Source organism: Callospermophilus lateralis, chromosome 6 (genome assembly GCF_048772815.1).
Source record: "Callospermophilus lateralis isolate mCalLat2 chromosome 6, mCalLat2.hap1, whole genome shotgun sequence".
Lineage (NCBI taxonomy): Eukaryota > Metazoa > Chordata > Mammalia > Rodentia > Sciuridae > Callospermophilus > Callospermophilus lateralis.
The window spans coordinates 56,110,433-56,129,319 of record NC_135310.1 but is presented as its reverse complement, the minus strand read 5'-3'; the positions used below and the strand labels follow the sequence as shown (position 1 = coordinate 56,129,319).

Genomic DNA, 18,887 nt, shown 5'->3' with positions numbered 1-18,887 from the left:
AATGCCTGGCATATGGTAAACACTCAAAATAAGTAATGATTATTATTATAAAAAATTCCAATATTCCCACCCCGAAAGAGAACTACAGCTAATATTTTCATGCACACAATTTCCTGATTTCCCCCATCTACAAAAATATACATTTGGCATACTATTTTAAGAATTATTTTCTACTTAAAATGTATTTAATTAGTTGGGTGAGGTGGTACAAGACAGAAATCCCAGCTACTCAGGAGGTTGAGGCAGCAGGGTTGCAAGTTCAAGTCGAGTCTGAACACTTTAGTAAAGACCTCAGCAATTTAGGGAGATCCTGTCTAAAAATAAAATTAAAAAGTTTGGAGATATAGTTCAGTTGTAGAACACACCTTGGTTCAATCCACAGTACCCCCCAAAAGTTTTATTTACATAAGGGTACATTTAAAAACAAATTTTTGTAACATAATCATCCTTTAATCACATAATTTAATCTTCCATTATTGGATATTTAGATTATTACTTACATGCATATAAAATACATGTAGATAAAATATTTATATCACAAATAGTGCTATTGTGATTATATGCATAAATAATTTTAGATGACTTTCTAGAAGAATTACCGTGCACATACTTTTAAGGTTTTGACACATATCCATACTGCCCTCTAGAAAGGCTAGCTGTATGACATACTCTCCTATCAGCAGTTACACTGTTATCAACATACCACAAAATTTTATATTTTTGTCATTCTTGCTTTGTTCTTAAATTCTTTCCCCTCTAAACCACTACAACACTTTTTCTAAGTTTGTGTGTGTGTGTGTGTATGTGTGTGTGTGTGTGTGTGTGTGTGTGTGTGATATTGGGGATTGAACCCAGGGGCAACTGTGCTATATCCTTTTTATTTTTTGAGACAGAATCTTGCTAAATTGCCCAGGCTGGCCTTGAATTTACAATGTTCCTTGCCCCAGCCTCATGAGTTGCTGGGATTACAGGTGTGGGCCATTACATCCAGCTCTGGGTGGTACATGTCTGTAATCCAGGCGACTGCGGAGGCTCAGGTAAGAGGATCACAAATTCTGTGATTCTGTCTCAGAATAAAAAATAAAAAAGGGCTAGCAATGTAGCTCAGTGGTAGAGCACCCCTGGGTTCAATCCCCAGTACAAAAAACTATTAAAGTGCAATCACTGTCTTCTACTTTAAAATGATATATAATAGTGCCAGAAAATGTCTAACACAAAGAAAGCTTTCAAATGAATTCTTATTTTGAAAAGCACATTTATTTCGGCCTTAGATGAAGAGGGAAGTTAGCTACCCAGGTGCTATGGGGTTCAGAAAAAAGCAACCCTGCTATTAAGTATTTTACAGGAAAAGAAACTAACCATAATTTGGTTTCATTCCAACCAATAAAATAATATAAACATGTAGTATGAAAGTGAAAGAGTATTTATCTCAAGGTTTGAATTTTCATATATTACCACATTTCTATTTCCAGATTCAAAGAAGGAGCCAAAGACTATTTGTAGATTGGAAAACTTGACACTTCTTTATCTGAATAATTACTAGTGAGGGACTAATAATACAACATACTTCTGATATCTCATTGCTTGGTGGAAAAGCCGAATAAAATTCTAGTCCAAGGTCAATTTTTTTTCCTTAGAAAATTATTCTTCTATGTGAATTGAAAAAAAGAAACAAAAGGGTTTGCCTGACCCTCATACTCTAAGAATTAATACAGATCCAACCATGGAAGATATGTTTTAATCTTCAGTTTTAACTTAGTACAGCTGTCCCTCTGTATCTGTAAAGGATTGGTTCCAAGAACCCTCTCCCTCAAGTATACCAACATTCATGAATTTTCAAGTCCCTTATATAAAATGGTATAGTACTTACTAAATTCTATGCATATTCTTCCACATAAATCATTTCAAAGTTACTTATATTACTAACATAATGTAAATGTTATGCAAATAGTTATTATACTATATTGTTTATAGAACAATGATAAGAAAAAAGTCTATACATGTTCAGTAAGATGCAAAATTTTTCCCAAATATTTTTTATTTACAGTTGGTTGAATACATTGATTATGGAACCCATGGATACAGAGGGAAGAATATGTTTAGAAAAAAATTAAAAGTAATCATTTGGTAGCAACTGCCATTGATGAAGGAAGTAAAATATTTAGATTTTCCATATTTTTTGGACAGGGTCATTTGACAAAATCATTATTTCATCATTCTATAGTACATTTTTAGTGCATGTGCCATGAATACCAAAAAACTGTCCTAACAAGTGGTATGTAAAAATCTATAAAATAGCAGTTAGAATTATAAATTTGAAATTATTTTATGTTTAATGGTACAATTATAATAGGATCTACAATTTAAAAATATCAATGAAATATTTTAAAATCTAATTTATAACATGCAGGCAACAGTTTAAAAGGCTTCAACAATTATGTTGGTTCAGATACCCAAACTGGGTAATTTCTTAAAATCATTTCATAACTTAAGTGAGCTCACAATTTAAGATATCAATGTTAACAGGGGGCAATGGCATATGCCTACAATCATAAGTGACTTGGGAGGCTGAGGCAGGAGGATTACAAGGCCAGCCTGGACAATTTAGTGAGACCCTGTAACAAAAATAAATAAAAAGGGCTGAGATATAGCTCAGGGATAGAGTACCCTAGGTTCAATCCCCAGTACTGAAGGAAAGGGGGGAAAAAAAGATAAAAATGTAATCAATATTAAAATGTTCCATTTAAGCAGATTAATGTTAAATTATGGAAAGGACATGGAAAAGAGTACTTTTTCTACACTGTTTAAGTACAGTCCTTTATGATTCTAATGACAATTTTCCATAATAACTGAAAAAAAGAATCTAAAGAGTTAAAGTATTAATGGGAGACATACAAATGGAAAAATCACTTCTGTATAAGCTCAGTGGAATCATACAATCTGGGCTAGAGTTCTAAAAAGACAATTGAAGTCCCTTTCCTTTAGCTGTAAACAACTTTCTGTATGCCTTGTAATGTAATAGCATATTTTGGGAGATTTCAAATATTCATAATCCACAGGAAAAATACTCAACACTCCTACACATTTTTTTTTAAAGCCCACAATAGTGCAGTCTTTTAGCTACAAAACTAGAAGCTTGCTATAAAACCAGTACTTTTCCACTAGAGTTGCTTGTGGGGCGGGGAAAGGGACTTTCAGCACTGCAAACCTTAGGGTCTAAAATAAGATCATTGCAAGGAGTTACTACAACACTCGCACTGCCAGCACTGTCATGGCAACAATGAACTAGCTAGGAGAATGCTCTTTTAACATTCAAAGCTAAACTTGGGTCTATTACTCATGGAAATATACCAAATTTTCTTTTAGGTAATGCATTAAAGGAATCATTTTACTTGAAGGCTTTCAATGTAAAGATAAGCCTTTTCTGCACCATAATTCCAAGATCATAGTCCACAGATGAAACTTATAATGACAATATAATGAAAATTATATAGCACAAGAAAGACGAAGAATCAGTAGGATTCAAAAGTAATTTCAAGATGGGTCAGCATTTAAAAAAGAATCTGATATGCAATTTAATGACATCTGAGAAAATAGTTTACTCTAGAAACAGCAAAGTTTTAAGTTTCACCTTCAATGTAAAGTAAGTTGATATTTTCACTGTTAGGGATATTATATTAAATTTTTATTCAGATAATATGGGATAATGGTGAAAAATGTAGACTCTTGAGTCTCATGGCTTAGGTTTGAAACCTGGCTACTATTCCAACTAGCTCTGATATCTTGGGCAAGTTACTTATCTGTACCTTAAGTTTTATTAATGCATAAAGTGGGGATAATAATACCTATACTGTTATATTGTTGTTGTGAAGACTGAATAAATGAATATATAAAAAGGACTAAGAACAAGCTTTGTCATATAGAATGTCTGTTTTCCCTATATTCAAAGACATACAGACTGCTGAAGATGATTTAAGACCTTGGTTTCAAACCATGGCACGTTTCTACTGCTACCTCTGCCCCCAACCTCCTACCACCCCAGCATTCATCCTGATTTGTAAGAGACATAAATGGAATAGGCATGGGGGTTTAAGAGGAGCTATATACTATTACACAAATTCAAGAAATCAAACAAAATCTCTTCAAACTCTGGTATCTCTTCTGGAATATATTTTGGTAATGTAACCTTTGCAGTTACTTTATCTGAATTATATTAAACTCACTGGGCTGGGCCAATTATCTGGCAAGAGTGAAATAACTGTTTGGAAGAGTTTTTGTTCAATATGCCAGGCTTCCATTGGGGTAAGCAGTATAAGAACACTGACAGGACAGTTCTAATGGACTTTCAAAGCAAGCAGTCTCTGTAGCAAAACTTTCTTGGAATAACTAGACATGAATAGACAAGGCATAGAGGATTCGGTTGTTTGATGACTACACTGGCATACAAGCCATCACTTGATTTCCTATATTATGCATCTCTGAAGATATTTGAAAATAAAATGTTTCAAAGTGGAATAATAGATTAACATAAGCAGAGTCCAGTTCCCAGAGAGTTAAAACAATACTTACTAAATCCATAATTATGGTTTCTAGAGGTAGCTACTTCCTCTAGATTAGGAAAACTGTAAGAAGGTGGAAATGTTTTCATTTTTCCCAGACTTGAAGGATATAAGGGCATATTATGCCAGAGGGCTCAACTGCCCACCTTCTTACCCACAGGGTGGAGACAGAATAGAATACTAAGAATTACCATTCATTGAAAGCTTTCTGGGTTCTAGTAAACATTACACATTACCTTACCACTTTGTAAAGGAACTGAGGCTTAAGGAGATTATGTAACTTGCTCAAAGTTAGAGTTTGTCAGAGCAGGACTTAAACCCAGGTTTAACTCTAGAGCCTAGGCTCTTGAGCATTATCCTCAAATGCTGTCCAGGTACTGAAACAAGCCTCACACTGTATACTTGATCACATTGTACCTTCCTGCCTGACTGCCACCCCTTCTTGCTAGTACAATGATAGCATCACAGAATGATGTTGGACTCAATTGACAGGGTAGATCTGCCTTCAGTTCTGGTATAAATCTCTGGGTAAAGTCCAACACTTACTTTGGAGTAGTGACTGGTTACAAACACACTATGTCACAATCAAACATCATCATTAATCAGATAATGTATGAAAACTGAGTTTAACGTACAAAAGGCAATTAGGAGTGTTGATACACATGGATATAAAATGTGCAATGCATGAAAATCAATTACATAAAAATTGAGACTGTCCATTCCTAAAGGAATGCCAGTTCGGAGTCTGATTCATTAGCTGGAAGACATAGATCAAGTTCTTCATTATCATTACAAATATTTATTGAACAATAATTCTCAAAACTACCTTTTAAGGTTATTATTTTCCTCATTTTACAGATAAATAAGCAGAGGCTCAAAAAGCTCATCCATAATAAAATTTCTATAGTATATTTAAGTTTACAAAATGCTTTACCAATATTACCTCCTTTAATTTTTTCAATACATCACAAGGTAGATAATAAAATGCCAATTCTTAGATGAGAAACTAAGACTACAGAGGTTAACTCATTCATGAACACATAGCTGGTAAAGAAAACCCCAAATGATCTTTAAATCATTCTAAATATTTCTGAGAGCTGCTGAGACTTCATCATCTTCTTTTTATGCTGCTTCTTCTTCTTTTTTTTTTTTTCCCTGATACTCACGATTGAACCGAGGGTTGATAAACCACTGAGCTACATTTCCAGTGCTTTTTATTTTATTTTGAGATAGGATCTCAGTATAGGCTGGTCTCAAGTTTGCAATCCTTCTACCTCAGCCCAACAAGTTGCAGAATTACAGGTGTGCATCTTCAAGCCCAGCGCTTCTTCAGTTTTTTTAAGTAGAGTCATTATTAAAATTAATGAAACTTATATCCTTTTCTTTCCCATGTCAAAAAATAGATAGGTATAGAATTTAGCATATAGTAAGTACACAATAAATAATGAATGAAATGAAATGAAGTAATTCATTGGTCTCACTAGTAAAATTTAGACTGGCTCAGTAAAATTTCAATTATTTTTCATACTCACAACCTCCATCATCAACAAAACCCAAAGAAATATAGATTATATTTTAAAACTTACAGGTTATATAGGTTATATTTTTAAAACTGTCAATATAAGCATCAACTTGCTAGGTAAAAAATAGATACATCTTACTTTGATCACTATCAACAACTTTGAGATTTTATTTTTTGAGAAAAACCTGTCATTCAAATCACTGTTTAGTTTTGAAAGGCTTCTCTTAAATGTCCTTCAGCACCATTGAACATATCACTCTACCACTATTTTGCAAGGCTAGATCTTTATCACATGATCGGAAGAATTTTCTTGCTGTGTTTAGGCTATGAATAGCATTTGAAAAATTACTCAGTTATAATTATAGACATCACACCTGCCAACTTGCTAGAAAATGAAATCATGTAAAATTTAAAGACAACTGTACAAAGCTTATCAAACAATGAAGAATCAAAACAGTAAATGCTCACTTTTAGTAAACTAAGACTTAATTAGATTTACTGAGAATTAAAATACATAGAATTAAGGGCTGGGGCAGTAGCTTAGTGGCAGAGTGCTTGCCTAGGGTGTGTGAGGGACTGGGTTTGATCCTCAGCAACACATAAAAATAAACAAATAAAATAAAGGCATTCTGTCTATAATTACAAAAATATTTTTTAAAAATACATAGAATTAATGAATTATCCTAGCCTTTAGTTTTATATATATGTTTAGTTTTATATATATGTTTATCAGTTTGTCTATTTAAACAAGTTTAAATTGTTTAATAAACTAATTAGTTAAAACACTAAATGAACACTATTCATTAAATGAATATGTATATTTATTTAATGAATACATATGAAAGTTGATTTGGATAATATAACTCACAAAGGTCACATGATAAATTTTATTTCTCTTTAATATGGTTTAAAAGCTTAGGAAAGGTTGGGAATATAGATCAGTAGTAGGGGGCTCACCTAGCATATTTGAGGCCCTGGATTTAATACCTAGTGCCCTCCCCAAAAAAGTATAGAAGGTTGTCTTAAGGCAATTTTATAATGTAAGTAATAATTTGTAAATCTAGAAGATCTTTCACTTTTTAATTGAACAATAGAGTAATGTTTAAGTAAAATATAAAAATATAAATAAAGCTTAAAGTATCTAATTTTTTCCAAAGTAATTCCATATTTCATTGCATTCTATCAAAATTTTCCAGTTACATAAAAGACATTAAAGATTGAGGAAACAGATAATTCTTGTGTTGCCAAATTTATGATTTTTTTTCTTAAAAAAATGAAACTTTAAATCTATTTACTTAAAAAGTGTGCCAATAGTTGAGTCTACAAGTAATATATAGACATTTAACAATAAAATGCCAACTGGGAAAATTCAATAAATGGTCCCAATAGTTGGCCTACAAAAACTACTAAAATATTGCCATTAAAAAACCTTTTTTTCCGTGGAAAGTGGACAGTGCTGTGTGGCACGTCCTGCACACGAGCCTACCTAACACTTTGCATCTTGTCTGCATGTAATGAGAGAAGCAGAAAAGCATGGGGGAAAGTGGACTGGACCTTGACTCCCTCACCTCAAATCACCTGAGGAGAAGAACTATTAACTTATATAGAAACTACTAGTTGCCATCTGTATTCTGGGGTACATTCCCAGATTTTGAAAATTAACCCTGAAAGCCTTAGCACAACACTTCAGATGATGGAACAAAGGTACAAAGGGTCTAGCTAACTTGTCTATATCACTCAAGATTAAGAACAGAACAGAAATCTAATCTGAATCAGGGCATGAAAAAGCCTATGTTCCCACCTCATCTAGAGAAAGAGTAGTGGTGGTGGAGGTGGGGGGTCCCTCTGTTTCTAAAATTCTATGGTCCTTTTTAAGTCAATTGCTCTGGTAGTAAATTATTTCAATAAAATTATAAAGACCATATATATCATTTTAAAAAAAGCATTTTTACAAACAAGCATCAAGTGGGGCACAGTGGTGCTTGCCTGTAATTCCAGTGACTGAGGAAGCTTAGACAGGAAGAGGACAAGTTTGAGGCTGGCCTCAGCAATTTATCAAGGCCCTAAGCAACTTAGAGAGACCTTGTCTTGGGGCTGGGGATATAGCTTAGTTGGTAGATTGCATGCATAAGGCCCTGGGTTCAAACCCCAGTACCATCAAAAAAAAAGAGAAAAGAGAAAAAAAAATCTTGGACTGAGGCTGTAGCTCAGTGGTAGAGCACTTGCCTAGCTTGTGTGAGGCACTGGGTTTGATTATTATTTATAAATAAATGAATAAAATAAAGGTCCAGTGGTAAAGTGCCCCTGAGTGAAATCTCCTTCATGAAAAAAGATAAAAGTATCTTTTGCCAGGCATGGTGACACATGCCTATAATCCCAGTGAATGGGGAGGCTAAGGCAGGAGGATCTCAAGTTTGAAAACAGCCACAGCAATTTAGTGAGATCCTCAACAACTTAGCAAGACCCTGTGTCAAAATTTTAAAAATAAATAAATAAAAAGGACTGGGGATGTTCAGTGGTAGAATGCCCCTGGATTCAAAAAAATAAAAACAAATATCTTTTACAAGATACTTCTTTCTGTATACTAACTTTACCAGTAAAAGTTTCTTTTATAAACACTGGTTTGACTGGGTATAGTAACCAACAAAAACAAAGCCAAACATGAAATATATACTTATATTTCAAGTTCCCTGATGACCTTAGAAATAATCACCAAATATTCTGATGAATCCTCCCAATCTGATTTTCCGAGTATACTTGTCAGTATAATTAAAGCACTAGGTAATTTCTTCAAGGTCAGTTAGTTTCTCTCACCTGATATACTAAATGAGACCTAGAAAAGTGAGGTCAAAGTAAATCCTATTTTCCATTGACTTCCATAAAAAATTTTTAGATATTTTACCATGGTGTGAAAAAACAAACTGAGAAATTCTGACAAAAGAAGCAATTAAAATTGATGGCAAGGCTTGCTTGGTGTTGATGTCCTTCCAACAGCATTTTCATCCTTCCATGTATTTTAAACAATGCTTTCCCCTACTTACCCAGCACCAACTCTGTCCTTCCACAAATTCTGAGATATTTCTCATATTGATGCTTTCTTTCAGTCCATGCTTTTCTACAACCTAAATGTTGTTTTTAAATATGAAAATTCTTTATGATTAATACAAAATCCTAAATAGTGCCTGTCATCAAAATTTTAAGTGATTAAGAATCCTTTACTATATCCAAGATTCTATCAGATAAAATTCCAACAAATCTGTAAGTTGATTGTGTGAATTATTAATTTATTACCCATTCAAATGGTAAGAAGATGTTTTACTAATTTCTTATGGCTTACCAAAAGGAAAATAAATATAACTCTAAAACAACCACATCTATTTATAATCCTTTTATTCTAAAAGGATTATGGGCAATAAGTGTTAAAGATGAGGAAATAAATTCTTATTAAGATAAACTATTGTTTCAGAGGATCTTCAGTGGTATCATGAACAACCCATGACCTTAAAATGAAATTTAATACTCAAGTATTTAACATCCCATCTTTGAACAAAATACACCTCCAGTTTATACACAAAATAACCATGTTAGAAAAATAACTTTAAAATTAAAAATTTTTCCATGTTAAAAGCACTAACAGGAATAAAATAAATGAATCTTGAAAACTTAAAAAATACATATCCTTGGTTGTAGTGGTGCCCACTTGTAATCCCAGCAATTCAAAAAGCTAAGGTAGGAGAATTGCAAGTTTGAAGCCAGCCTGAACAATTTAGGGAGACCATGTTAAGTAAGAAATAAAAAGAGCTAGGGATGTAGCTCAGTGGTAGATCAACCTTGGGATCAGTCCCCCCATCTCCCACAATTCTCCTTGTTAGTTTCAACCTTTCTGAAAGTTCATAACAAAGGAAGAAGACAGGATGCACTTAGGTATTATAAAGAGGCAACCGAGGGTAGATAGAACAGATACTATTCATCCTATCAGCCAGAAGACAAGGAGGAAAAAAAAATTGTTCTGTATTTGCCCTCAAACCATTTAGAATAATAATAAAAAAAAAAAAAAAGCCCAGAAAACCTGAGAGTAAATAGTATTTTCCTGAGTTCAAAACAAAGGCTTTCTGAAAAAAGGGATGGAGTTCTTACTATATCAATAAAAGCAGAAAGGCCAGAAAATAGTGGATATGAAGAGGGAAGTTAGTGTAAATATTGAAAGAGGATTCTTGTATTTGCTATGATACCTAAGAGTCAGCAGTGTATGTTTGAGATGTACTACCTTAAACTTTTGGCTTTACTGGCTGGCAATAAAAAAGAAATCAAACTTAAACAATCATTAAAAAAAACTCTAAAAAAATAAGTCTGCTTCTAGAATGTTCTTAATATGCTATAAATACTATTTCATAGACCCATTATTAAATGACTTAAATATTCTTCTAACCTAATATAATCATAATTATAAACCAATGATACATTATTTTGGAGCAGTTTTAAAGGACACTTCTAACTAGACCTGTTCAAGTGATGGAGGGAAGGGAGAAGAGTTGATCATAGCCCTTAGGGGCTGAATACTCATAATCCAAACTAAAAATATAAATGCCAAATTTGCTTGCCAATGACTGGTTTAGGAAAAGACATGGGACCACCATCTTGCCCAATAAAATACTGAGAGGAATTCTGCCAGAGGGTTTCTGGGAAAAACCTTTCTTTCCTGATAGAAACATGGGAAGAAACTCAATTTTATTTTTAGCTGAGCCAATAAATTAATCAATCAAGCTTGGAATCATGCAATGTCCAGAATTATTATGTGAAATAATAAACTTATTTTGCTAGATCTATAAACTATATATTACACAATTGGATAGCAATTAGATACACCAACTTCAAGTACCATACCAACAACTGCAAAAGTGCATCATATCCAGTAATTACAGTTTCATTTCTCCCTGGGAGGGGGTGGGAAGAAATCACTTCACTAAATGAAAGCCTTCCTTACCTCACTTAACAAAGTAACTATTTTACTTAGTCCAAATTTTCTACCTTAAGCCAAATTGCTTTCAGACAATATTAAATGCTGGTATGAGAAAACTTAGTTTTCCCTCTTCATAGTACAAAAATAAAAATGATTAATGAAGAGTCTTGAAAATGTTATTTAGGATACTCCTTATATCTTTTGATACATATATACACTCACATTTTTCATCTTAATTTCATAAGCTTCATTGAGACTATGGTTCACACTGGGCACAGTGGAGCATGTATGTAATCCCAGTGACTTGTGAGGCTGAGCCAGGAGGAATGGAAGTTCAAAGCCAGTCTCAGCCATTTAGTGAGGCCCTAGCAATTTAGTAAGACACTCTCAAAATAGAGCTGGGGAAGTGGATCAATGGCTAAGCAACCCTAGGTTCAATCCCAGGTACCTCCTTCCATCCCCCACTCCCACCCCCTGCAAAAAGACTATAGTTCACTAGTAGATTATATCATTAAAGTGGGCTTGAGGTCAACACCTCTATTTCTTTGTTTAGGGTATCAAGAGTATCAAAAAGGCATCCCAGAATAAATATAGCATCCCATGGGAACAGAGGACTTTCCACAATAGAGTGTAACAAACTTACTGATCTTCTAGTTCAAGTACAGTGCCCGGTAGAGAATGGTTCTCAAAAATGTGTTAAGCAGATTTCAATATGCTGTTGATGTGAAATCAATAAATCAGGAACATGTTTTATAAACAGAATATGTGGTCTCCCAATGTGCCAATTTTTTTAAAAACAGATTTAGACATTTGGAGTCGAATCCACCCTACCACAATCTTATCATTTCTCCCTCACCACTTATAATCCTTGGAGATGACCTAAAGCAATCACTTAAGGTCCTTCAAGAACAGCTGCAGGAATTGTATATGCACTTGGAGTTTTTCTTGCTTTACTAATGAAAGTATTATGGAGTACTACATTTGAATTACTATTTAATTTCCCATGTGAGATTGATGATAAGGTGGGAGCAGTGAGGCAGAGGGTAGACAGGCAAGTAGAAGCCAGAGGATGCTGATTATTATGCGACATTCATTAGATTCTCTTCTATTATAAAAGTTTTAGACAGGAAAGTAACATGGCCAGATTTTCATTTAGATAAATGGCTCTGCAGCTATGTGAAGGATAGAAAGGTGGAGAGTGGGTTAGGTTAAGTCTGGAGATGTGAGAGATAATAAAACTACAATAATGGTAGTAGGGACAGAAATCCACTGAGCCATTTCTACTCACATATCTCATAGGCAACTTAACCTCAACATGTTTAAAACAGAAGTCATTTTTCTCCTAAATGGACTTCCTGCCACTCTTCTATATCAGGAAATGATTATATTATTCACCAAGTAGTTCAAACTAGAGTCAATCTTGCTTTTATTTTCCTCTTCTAAATCCAGTTAAATAGTATATCCTGTGTACACTAACTCCTTGATTATCTCCCCCAATTAATTTCCTTTTCCACTTCTTCCACTACATCTAGTCTACCACCATTTTTGCCACAGATCAGTGGAACAACCCTCTAAGTGTTGTGGCACATCCACTCTTGACACTAGAAACCCATCTCCACCTTGCTTTCAGATTGATTTTCTTATACATTATCAATCAGGTCACCACCTTGTTCAGAAGTCTTGAGTGATTTCTCATTGTTTCCTGGATAAAGTCCACAATCCTTAACATGGCCTATAAGCCCTCTATTATTTGAATCCTACCTAACAATAGCAAGAATACCTAACAATACTGAGTATTTCTTATGTATTAGGTATGGTGTTATGCTTTGCAAGCATAATTTCATTTTATTCTTACAGCAACACTGTAAGGAAAAACTAACATTTCCTCATTTTGCAGATTAGGAAACTGAGTCAAGGAGTGATTATGTAACACCCACATTGTACTGCTAATAAAGTACTGAAACCAGGTCTGACTCCAGAGCATATGCTTTTAAATTTTCACACCCCCCTCAAACAGTCTACTTCGATCATACTGAATCACATTCTGTTCCTAGAATTCATTTGCTCTGAGGCCTTCAAATATACTATTAAGTCCTGATCCGCAGAAAAATCTGATTTATTTATTTAGTCTCTGCTTAAATGTCACTGTCTCAGGAAAGTCTTCCCTTACTATCTAAAATTAATGTTTTCATTTGACTACTTCTTTATGCCCTGTCTTGCCTCAGTAGAATGTCAAAATTGTTACCACTGGTCCTCAATCCTCACCAGGGGTTCACTAAACATTTATTGCATGAATGCATGGATGGATGAATAACGTGGGGGTAGAAACTCCCTAAAATGGAAATTTCATCTACCTAGACTGATGAGAAACAAAAAGAAGGCAAATATAAATTTGTTCATCCACTGGGTATTTATTTAGTAGCTTCCAGTTCCCAGCCGATACTCTTGAGAACTTACAGCTCTCCTGGGGGAGACAAACACACAAACATGTGATTATAGTACAATATAAGTTCCTCTTAGAATAGTGACAGGAATAAAGTACAATAGATGCATAAATGAAAAATAAGTGTTAAGTCTAGCTGGGCGAAGGGTGTGTGCTTGTAATCCCAGTGACTACTACTACTGAGGCTGAGGTAGGAGGATCCCAAGTTCAAGGCCACCTCAGCAACATAGTAATACCCTGCTCAAAATTAAAAAAAAAAAAAAAAAATGAAAAGGACTGGGGATCTAGCTCAATGGTAGAGAACCCTTTAGTCCAACCCTCAGTAGCTCCTCAAATGTGTAAGTTTATGGGAAATCTTCACAGTAAAGAAAATTCTCAAATCTTTTTACAGGTACAGTGAGTCCTGAAATAAATTTCACATAGTCCATATATTTCATTTGTGAAAAGGGAAAGGAAGATGCACTATGCTGGGGCACTTTACCTCTCAGTTCTCATGATAGCCCTATATTCTTATTCCCATTTAACAGATGTGAAAAATCCAAGTTAAAGAAGATCAAGTAACTTGCCCAAGGTTATGGCAATACATTAATAAAGGAGGAGAATTTGAGCCTAGGTGTGATTCTAGTGCCCATTTACTTACATTTATATTGCAATCCTTTGACACAGCACTCCCCAGAGCCTGCTTACTTTTATTTTCAATATAATTCTTAACAAATTTGGTTATCTAGTTTTTCACTATAATATAAAGAAGAGCAAGATGAAAGGACAGGAGGAGACCTAAGTGAAATATACAAACAGCAAGGGAAGGGACAGAAAACTATAAAAATCGGACACACACACAAACAAACAAACAAACAACAACAACAACAAAAAAACATGGATGTGGATTACATAATCCTATACAATACAGAATAGTACCTGATGTGCATAGTGAGCCCCTATTTGAAAAGAACAGTTGTCATAGTGACTATAGTATAAGAGAGAAAACTTTTTGTGCTTTAAAGAACAAACTTCAGGTACCCAGAAAAATTATTTCTGGTAAAATTAAGTATAAAAATTGTTTACAAAGTTATTTGTGAGAAGAAATATTCCAAGATCTTAGAGTCTTTATTTTATGGATATGAGTTTTCTGTTGCTTTAAATTAAACTCAGGCCAGTATAGAAAAATAATCAGGCTTAGCTTAATGTATGTATGCAAGTAAACTACAAATTTAAAAAATTTCTCATTTATGACTTTGAACAACACCTGTGGACTAATTTATAGATTGACAAGTACATATAAAGTGTCACTGAAAATTATTTATCTGTAAATATTTCTCTAAAAAAACTAATAAACCTAATAAAACAGAATAAATTGATTATATAAAAATGGGGGATTATAATATTTTTAATTTTGCTGCACTCACAATTTAAATAGGTATGCATATAAAAAGAAAAACTATTTAAGCAAACACAGAAAAGTTGGTTGAGTAATTTACCATCAAACTGTTTCTACCATATGCCTTCCCTGGGTTCAATTTTTCAACCTGAAGATATTTGCCTCTTTATAGCAATCTTTTATTGTTTTACATAGCCCCCCCCCCTTAAAAAAAAAGTTGCTTTGCATTTAAAGAACAAATCCTGTGGTTTTTTTTGTTTTGTTTTGTTTTGTTTGTTTGTTTGTTTTTTAGAACAAGAAAAAATTGTTCCATCAATTATCTTGAACAAGCTGACTGGGAAACATTTAATATCCTTTATCGTTTTAGAGGCTTTAAATCTTTAAATGTAAAACTTTCCACGTACAACTCTTAACAATATGAAAAGCACACTGGCTACATTTAACACGAAAAGAAACATAAAGAAACGTCTTGCAATTAACTGTAACTTTCATGTTTTTCTTCTAGAAGCAGTGCAGTTTTTGCCTAAAGCTCTGTAGAAAAACAATACATGCTTACTTATATTTGGAAATCGTTTTTAGTTTATCTTGTTTCACTGTGGCCTTAAATTGATTGTTTTACACAAGTCCCTAGAGTTCAATTCATAGTTCCTAATAACCTAATATGTGAATCAAACATAATGTAATTGCCAAGTAAAATCTCATAGTAAAGCGGTACTTATAATGCTCTGCCTTACCTGAACGCTCTTCAGAATAAACTCAGTTTTCTCTCTTACATCTTTAAAAGGACACCTCTTAGAAAGCATAAGCAGATGAGCAAGTAGCTTATTCAACCCATCCAAAGAAACAGCATTTAGGAGCCCGGCTTCTGATGAACGATAAGGTGTCTCTTTCACGGAACGAAGATATTCGGTTTTTCTCAAAATGATTTGCCTAATGTTTTCCAGTGCTGTCTCCCTAGTAGCTGAATCTCTACTGCACAGTCCATCCCATCTCACTTCATTCTCTCCTTCAGCCATGACAATCGGAGTTTTTCCTTTGCAGTCTTCAGTTACCTTTCAGCATGCCCCAAAAGCACTTTATATTTTTAAAGTGAGAAATGTAAGAATAAATTCAGGAAAATCGACCCGTCACGAAAACACGTCTGGGTGACATTTGGAAGTAGAAGTGTCTTTTAAGTTGATGCGGTCAATCTATTTACAAGACCGATCACCCTTTCCTTCTACCAAAAAGGGCGGTCTTCTGCTCAGAGATTGAAAAAAACAAAAACAAAAAAAAACAAACTTGGAAAGTTGCAATCTTATAGCTCTGACTTGCAGGACCGGGATTCTCGAATAAGTGTTCTCTGTCTCGCGGAGTCAGCGGATATCCTCACGTTGTAGAGCTGTCAAATCGGTGCTCTGCCCAAAAAGTCTGGTAACAGTTGAACACTCTCCAGCCATTCGGGTTTTTTGTCTGTGCAGCCACCGGTTTCCCCCAGGGTTCCCACCACGCCCCTCCTCCGACACAAGTCCCCGCCCTCCTCAGCACTTCCAGCGCCCCAGCTGCGGGACGGGCGCCGGCAGGGGAGGCTAGCTGATCCCTGGCCCTTAGCCGTGTGGCCCAAGAGTCGGGCGCTCCTGGGGACCGCAGTCTCCAGCAGTCGCTGTCTCGGCGGGCAGCGACAACACAGAGCGTCGCCGGCCCAGTTGGCTCCCGACCCCTTGGAAGACGCCGCTTCTTCTCTTATCCCTGTGCCCTAGCCCGCCGCCGCCGCCAAGCCAGAGGGCACAGAACAGCCGCGGGAATCCTCAAGGACCGTGCAGGGCGGTGGAGTTGGCAGAGCAGCAGGGCCTGAGGCACAGAGCCCGCCCCTTTGCCCAGCCCCATCGGTGGGATCGGCCCAGAGGGCGGGAGCAAGGAGGGGAGATGGGGTCCTTACTCCCCAGCCCCTCCCCTTTCTCCGCCCGGCACAAACCCGGAGCCGCCCCGGCCCCAACGCCTTCTTCCCCGCCCAGGCAGACGCGACCAGCCGAGGCAAAGCCATTGGGAAAAGCCCCGCCCTCTAGCAGGCTACCTTCAGACCCCCAGTCCACTGAGCGCGGCCGCCGACCGCTGCGGGTTACTACGCATGCGCGACTGCGAGTAGGGCGCGTGCACCCTCAAAGGCACACGGCTTGCTCTGGCAATTGCTTTTCGTTCCCAGGCGTTTGGAGTAGCTGGCCTGGAGAAAGGGTAGGGAAAATAAGAAATAGGGTACACTGAGATTTTATTACGCGGGACAAGCGCGTCAAATAAAAGCACTACAGCACCTATGGGAGAAACTGAAACTAAATTTAAGAATAGACTAAAAAATAGTGTCAGCCTCTTTATTATACGGAACCAGATTTAAATAGGCAGGGCGTCTTCGCATTGACTGCTGGGAAATGCAGTTTTGATGCTGCCGGCGCGTTCTGTTTACGACAGAAACTACAACTCCCAGGGGCCATCGCGACGTTGTGTGTAGCTGCTTGCCAACCAACGGTTCGAGAGGACGGAATTGACCGAGAGCGGGCGTCTGGTAAGCACTGTAGGTTCGGCCTTCACCTTTCCTTTGATAGAATTTTCCTTCTTCTACTTCCTCTAAAGTTTTGGTGATGAAGCCATCTAGGTAGGGTTGCCGCCTTTACTCCAGAGACTTTCCATTGACCTGCGTGGAAATAAATAGTACAGTTGCGGTGAGGCGAGGATTTGGGGATATTGATCCCAAGGGTCGGTGGGAGCGACCCCAAATAAGGCCAGGCTAGAAGGATGCTGTGGGAACAGGTGAAGTGCTTCGCTCTGCTGCCTCTGGCTTCCACCTTTTCACGAGCAGGATTGATTAGGGATCACTGTGCATTTTGCACCTTTGTTTTCCTTTGAGTGGAGGAATGTTCTGTGCTTTATTTGCTCGGTCAAATGAAATCCTAAGCAGCGCTTTGAAAGAAAATTGTCAGGTCCGTTTTGTATGAGACTAAAGGGCAAAGGACTCCCAGTACTCCTAGACGTAAATTCTTGCAGGATTAAAAAAAATGAAATTTATTTTTAGATATACATGACAATAGAGTGTATTTTGACATATTACTCATACATGAAGTACAGCTTATTCTAATTCTCGTGGTTGTGCATGATATGGAGTTTCACTGTTGGTGTATTCATATATGAACATAGAAAAGTTATGTCAGATTCATTCCACTGTTCCTCCTATTCTCTTGCAGGCTTTAAGGATGACAAGAAAAATAAAAACCTTACTAATATACCCCAAATTTATTATCTTCAAGCAATTCAAGCATTTCTATTTCTCTCTCTAAAATTTCTTTTTGTTTTTAAAAGTCATTCTTGAGAAAATTCAAGTTTGAAAGGTCATCAGTGGACTGATAACCACATTAGATTTTAATTCTTCACATGGCAGAATAGGTGCATTTCTAAAAATTTAAAGTTACTATTATTCAACAGTGAAAAAGACAGTCTTAACTTGTTAGAAAAACCAATGCTTAAATATACAATTACAGTACTGTTTGATATTGCTGGAATGACTACAAGAAGATAGCTTAGCATACCTTGGAAAGTCAGGGAAATCTTCATCTCAGGTTCGGTCTGCAGGAGTCTCCTCTAGATAAGGAATTTGTTGTTGCCTGGGGGGTGGCTTTCTGGGGATAACTTCCACTCATCACAAGATGTTTATCTATCAGACCTGCTATTCCTAGAATCCAAGGTGACTCAGAGCAAGGGAGAAGGACATGAAATGAAGGCAGAGATGCCTAGTCTTTAATCCAGCTTTTGGTCACCCATAGGACATTTGCAGGCAAAAGTGAAAAGTCAAGTAAGTCCTTGTTACAGCCTGAGCAACTAGAAGGAAGGAATTGCCATTTATTGTTATGGGATGATATGCATATTTGTTTAAGGGGAGAAATTGATAATTCAGATTGGCCATGCTAAGTTTGATATACATTTAAAACATTCAAGTGGTGCGTCGAAGAAGCAGTTGGATAAATGAGTCTGCAGATGAAACAGAAGATCTAACTATAGGT

General features: G+C 36.0%; 2 protein-coding genes across 9 annotated transcripts in view; one reads left to right on the top strand and one right to left on the bottom strand.

Moving 5' to 3' along the window:
- Sesn1 (sestrin 1) overlaps nt 1–16,690 on the bottom strand; it is a 106,967-nt gene extending 90,277 nt beyond the window's left edge. For both annotated transcript variants that reach the window (XM_076858368.2, XM_076858370.2), the window contains exon 1: nt 15,597–16,690. In XM_076858368.2, coding sequence (XP_076714483.1) covers nt 15,597–15,878 — 282 coding nt within the window. In that variant the 5' untranslated portion in view covers nt 15,879–16,690. The remainder of the gene's footprint in view (nt 1–15,596) is intronic.
- A 667-nt stretch (nt 16,691–17,357) lies between these two features.
- Nucleotides 17,358–18,887, top strand: part of Cep57l1 (centrosomal protein 57 like 1) — a 51,280-nt gene continuing 49,750 nt past the window's right edge. For 4 of the 7 annotated variants that reach the window (XM_076859868.1, XM_076859870.1, XM_076859863.1 and 1 more), the window contains exon 1: nt 17,358–17,398. The gene's annotated coding sequence lies outside the window, so the exon portion shown is untranslated. Of the gene's footprint in view, nt 17,408–18,887 lie in introns of all 7 variants that reach the window. The other 3 variants (XM_076859869.1, XM_076859865.1, XM_076859864.1) reach the window with 3 other exon arrangements.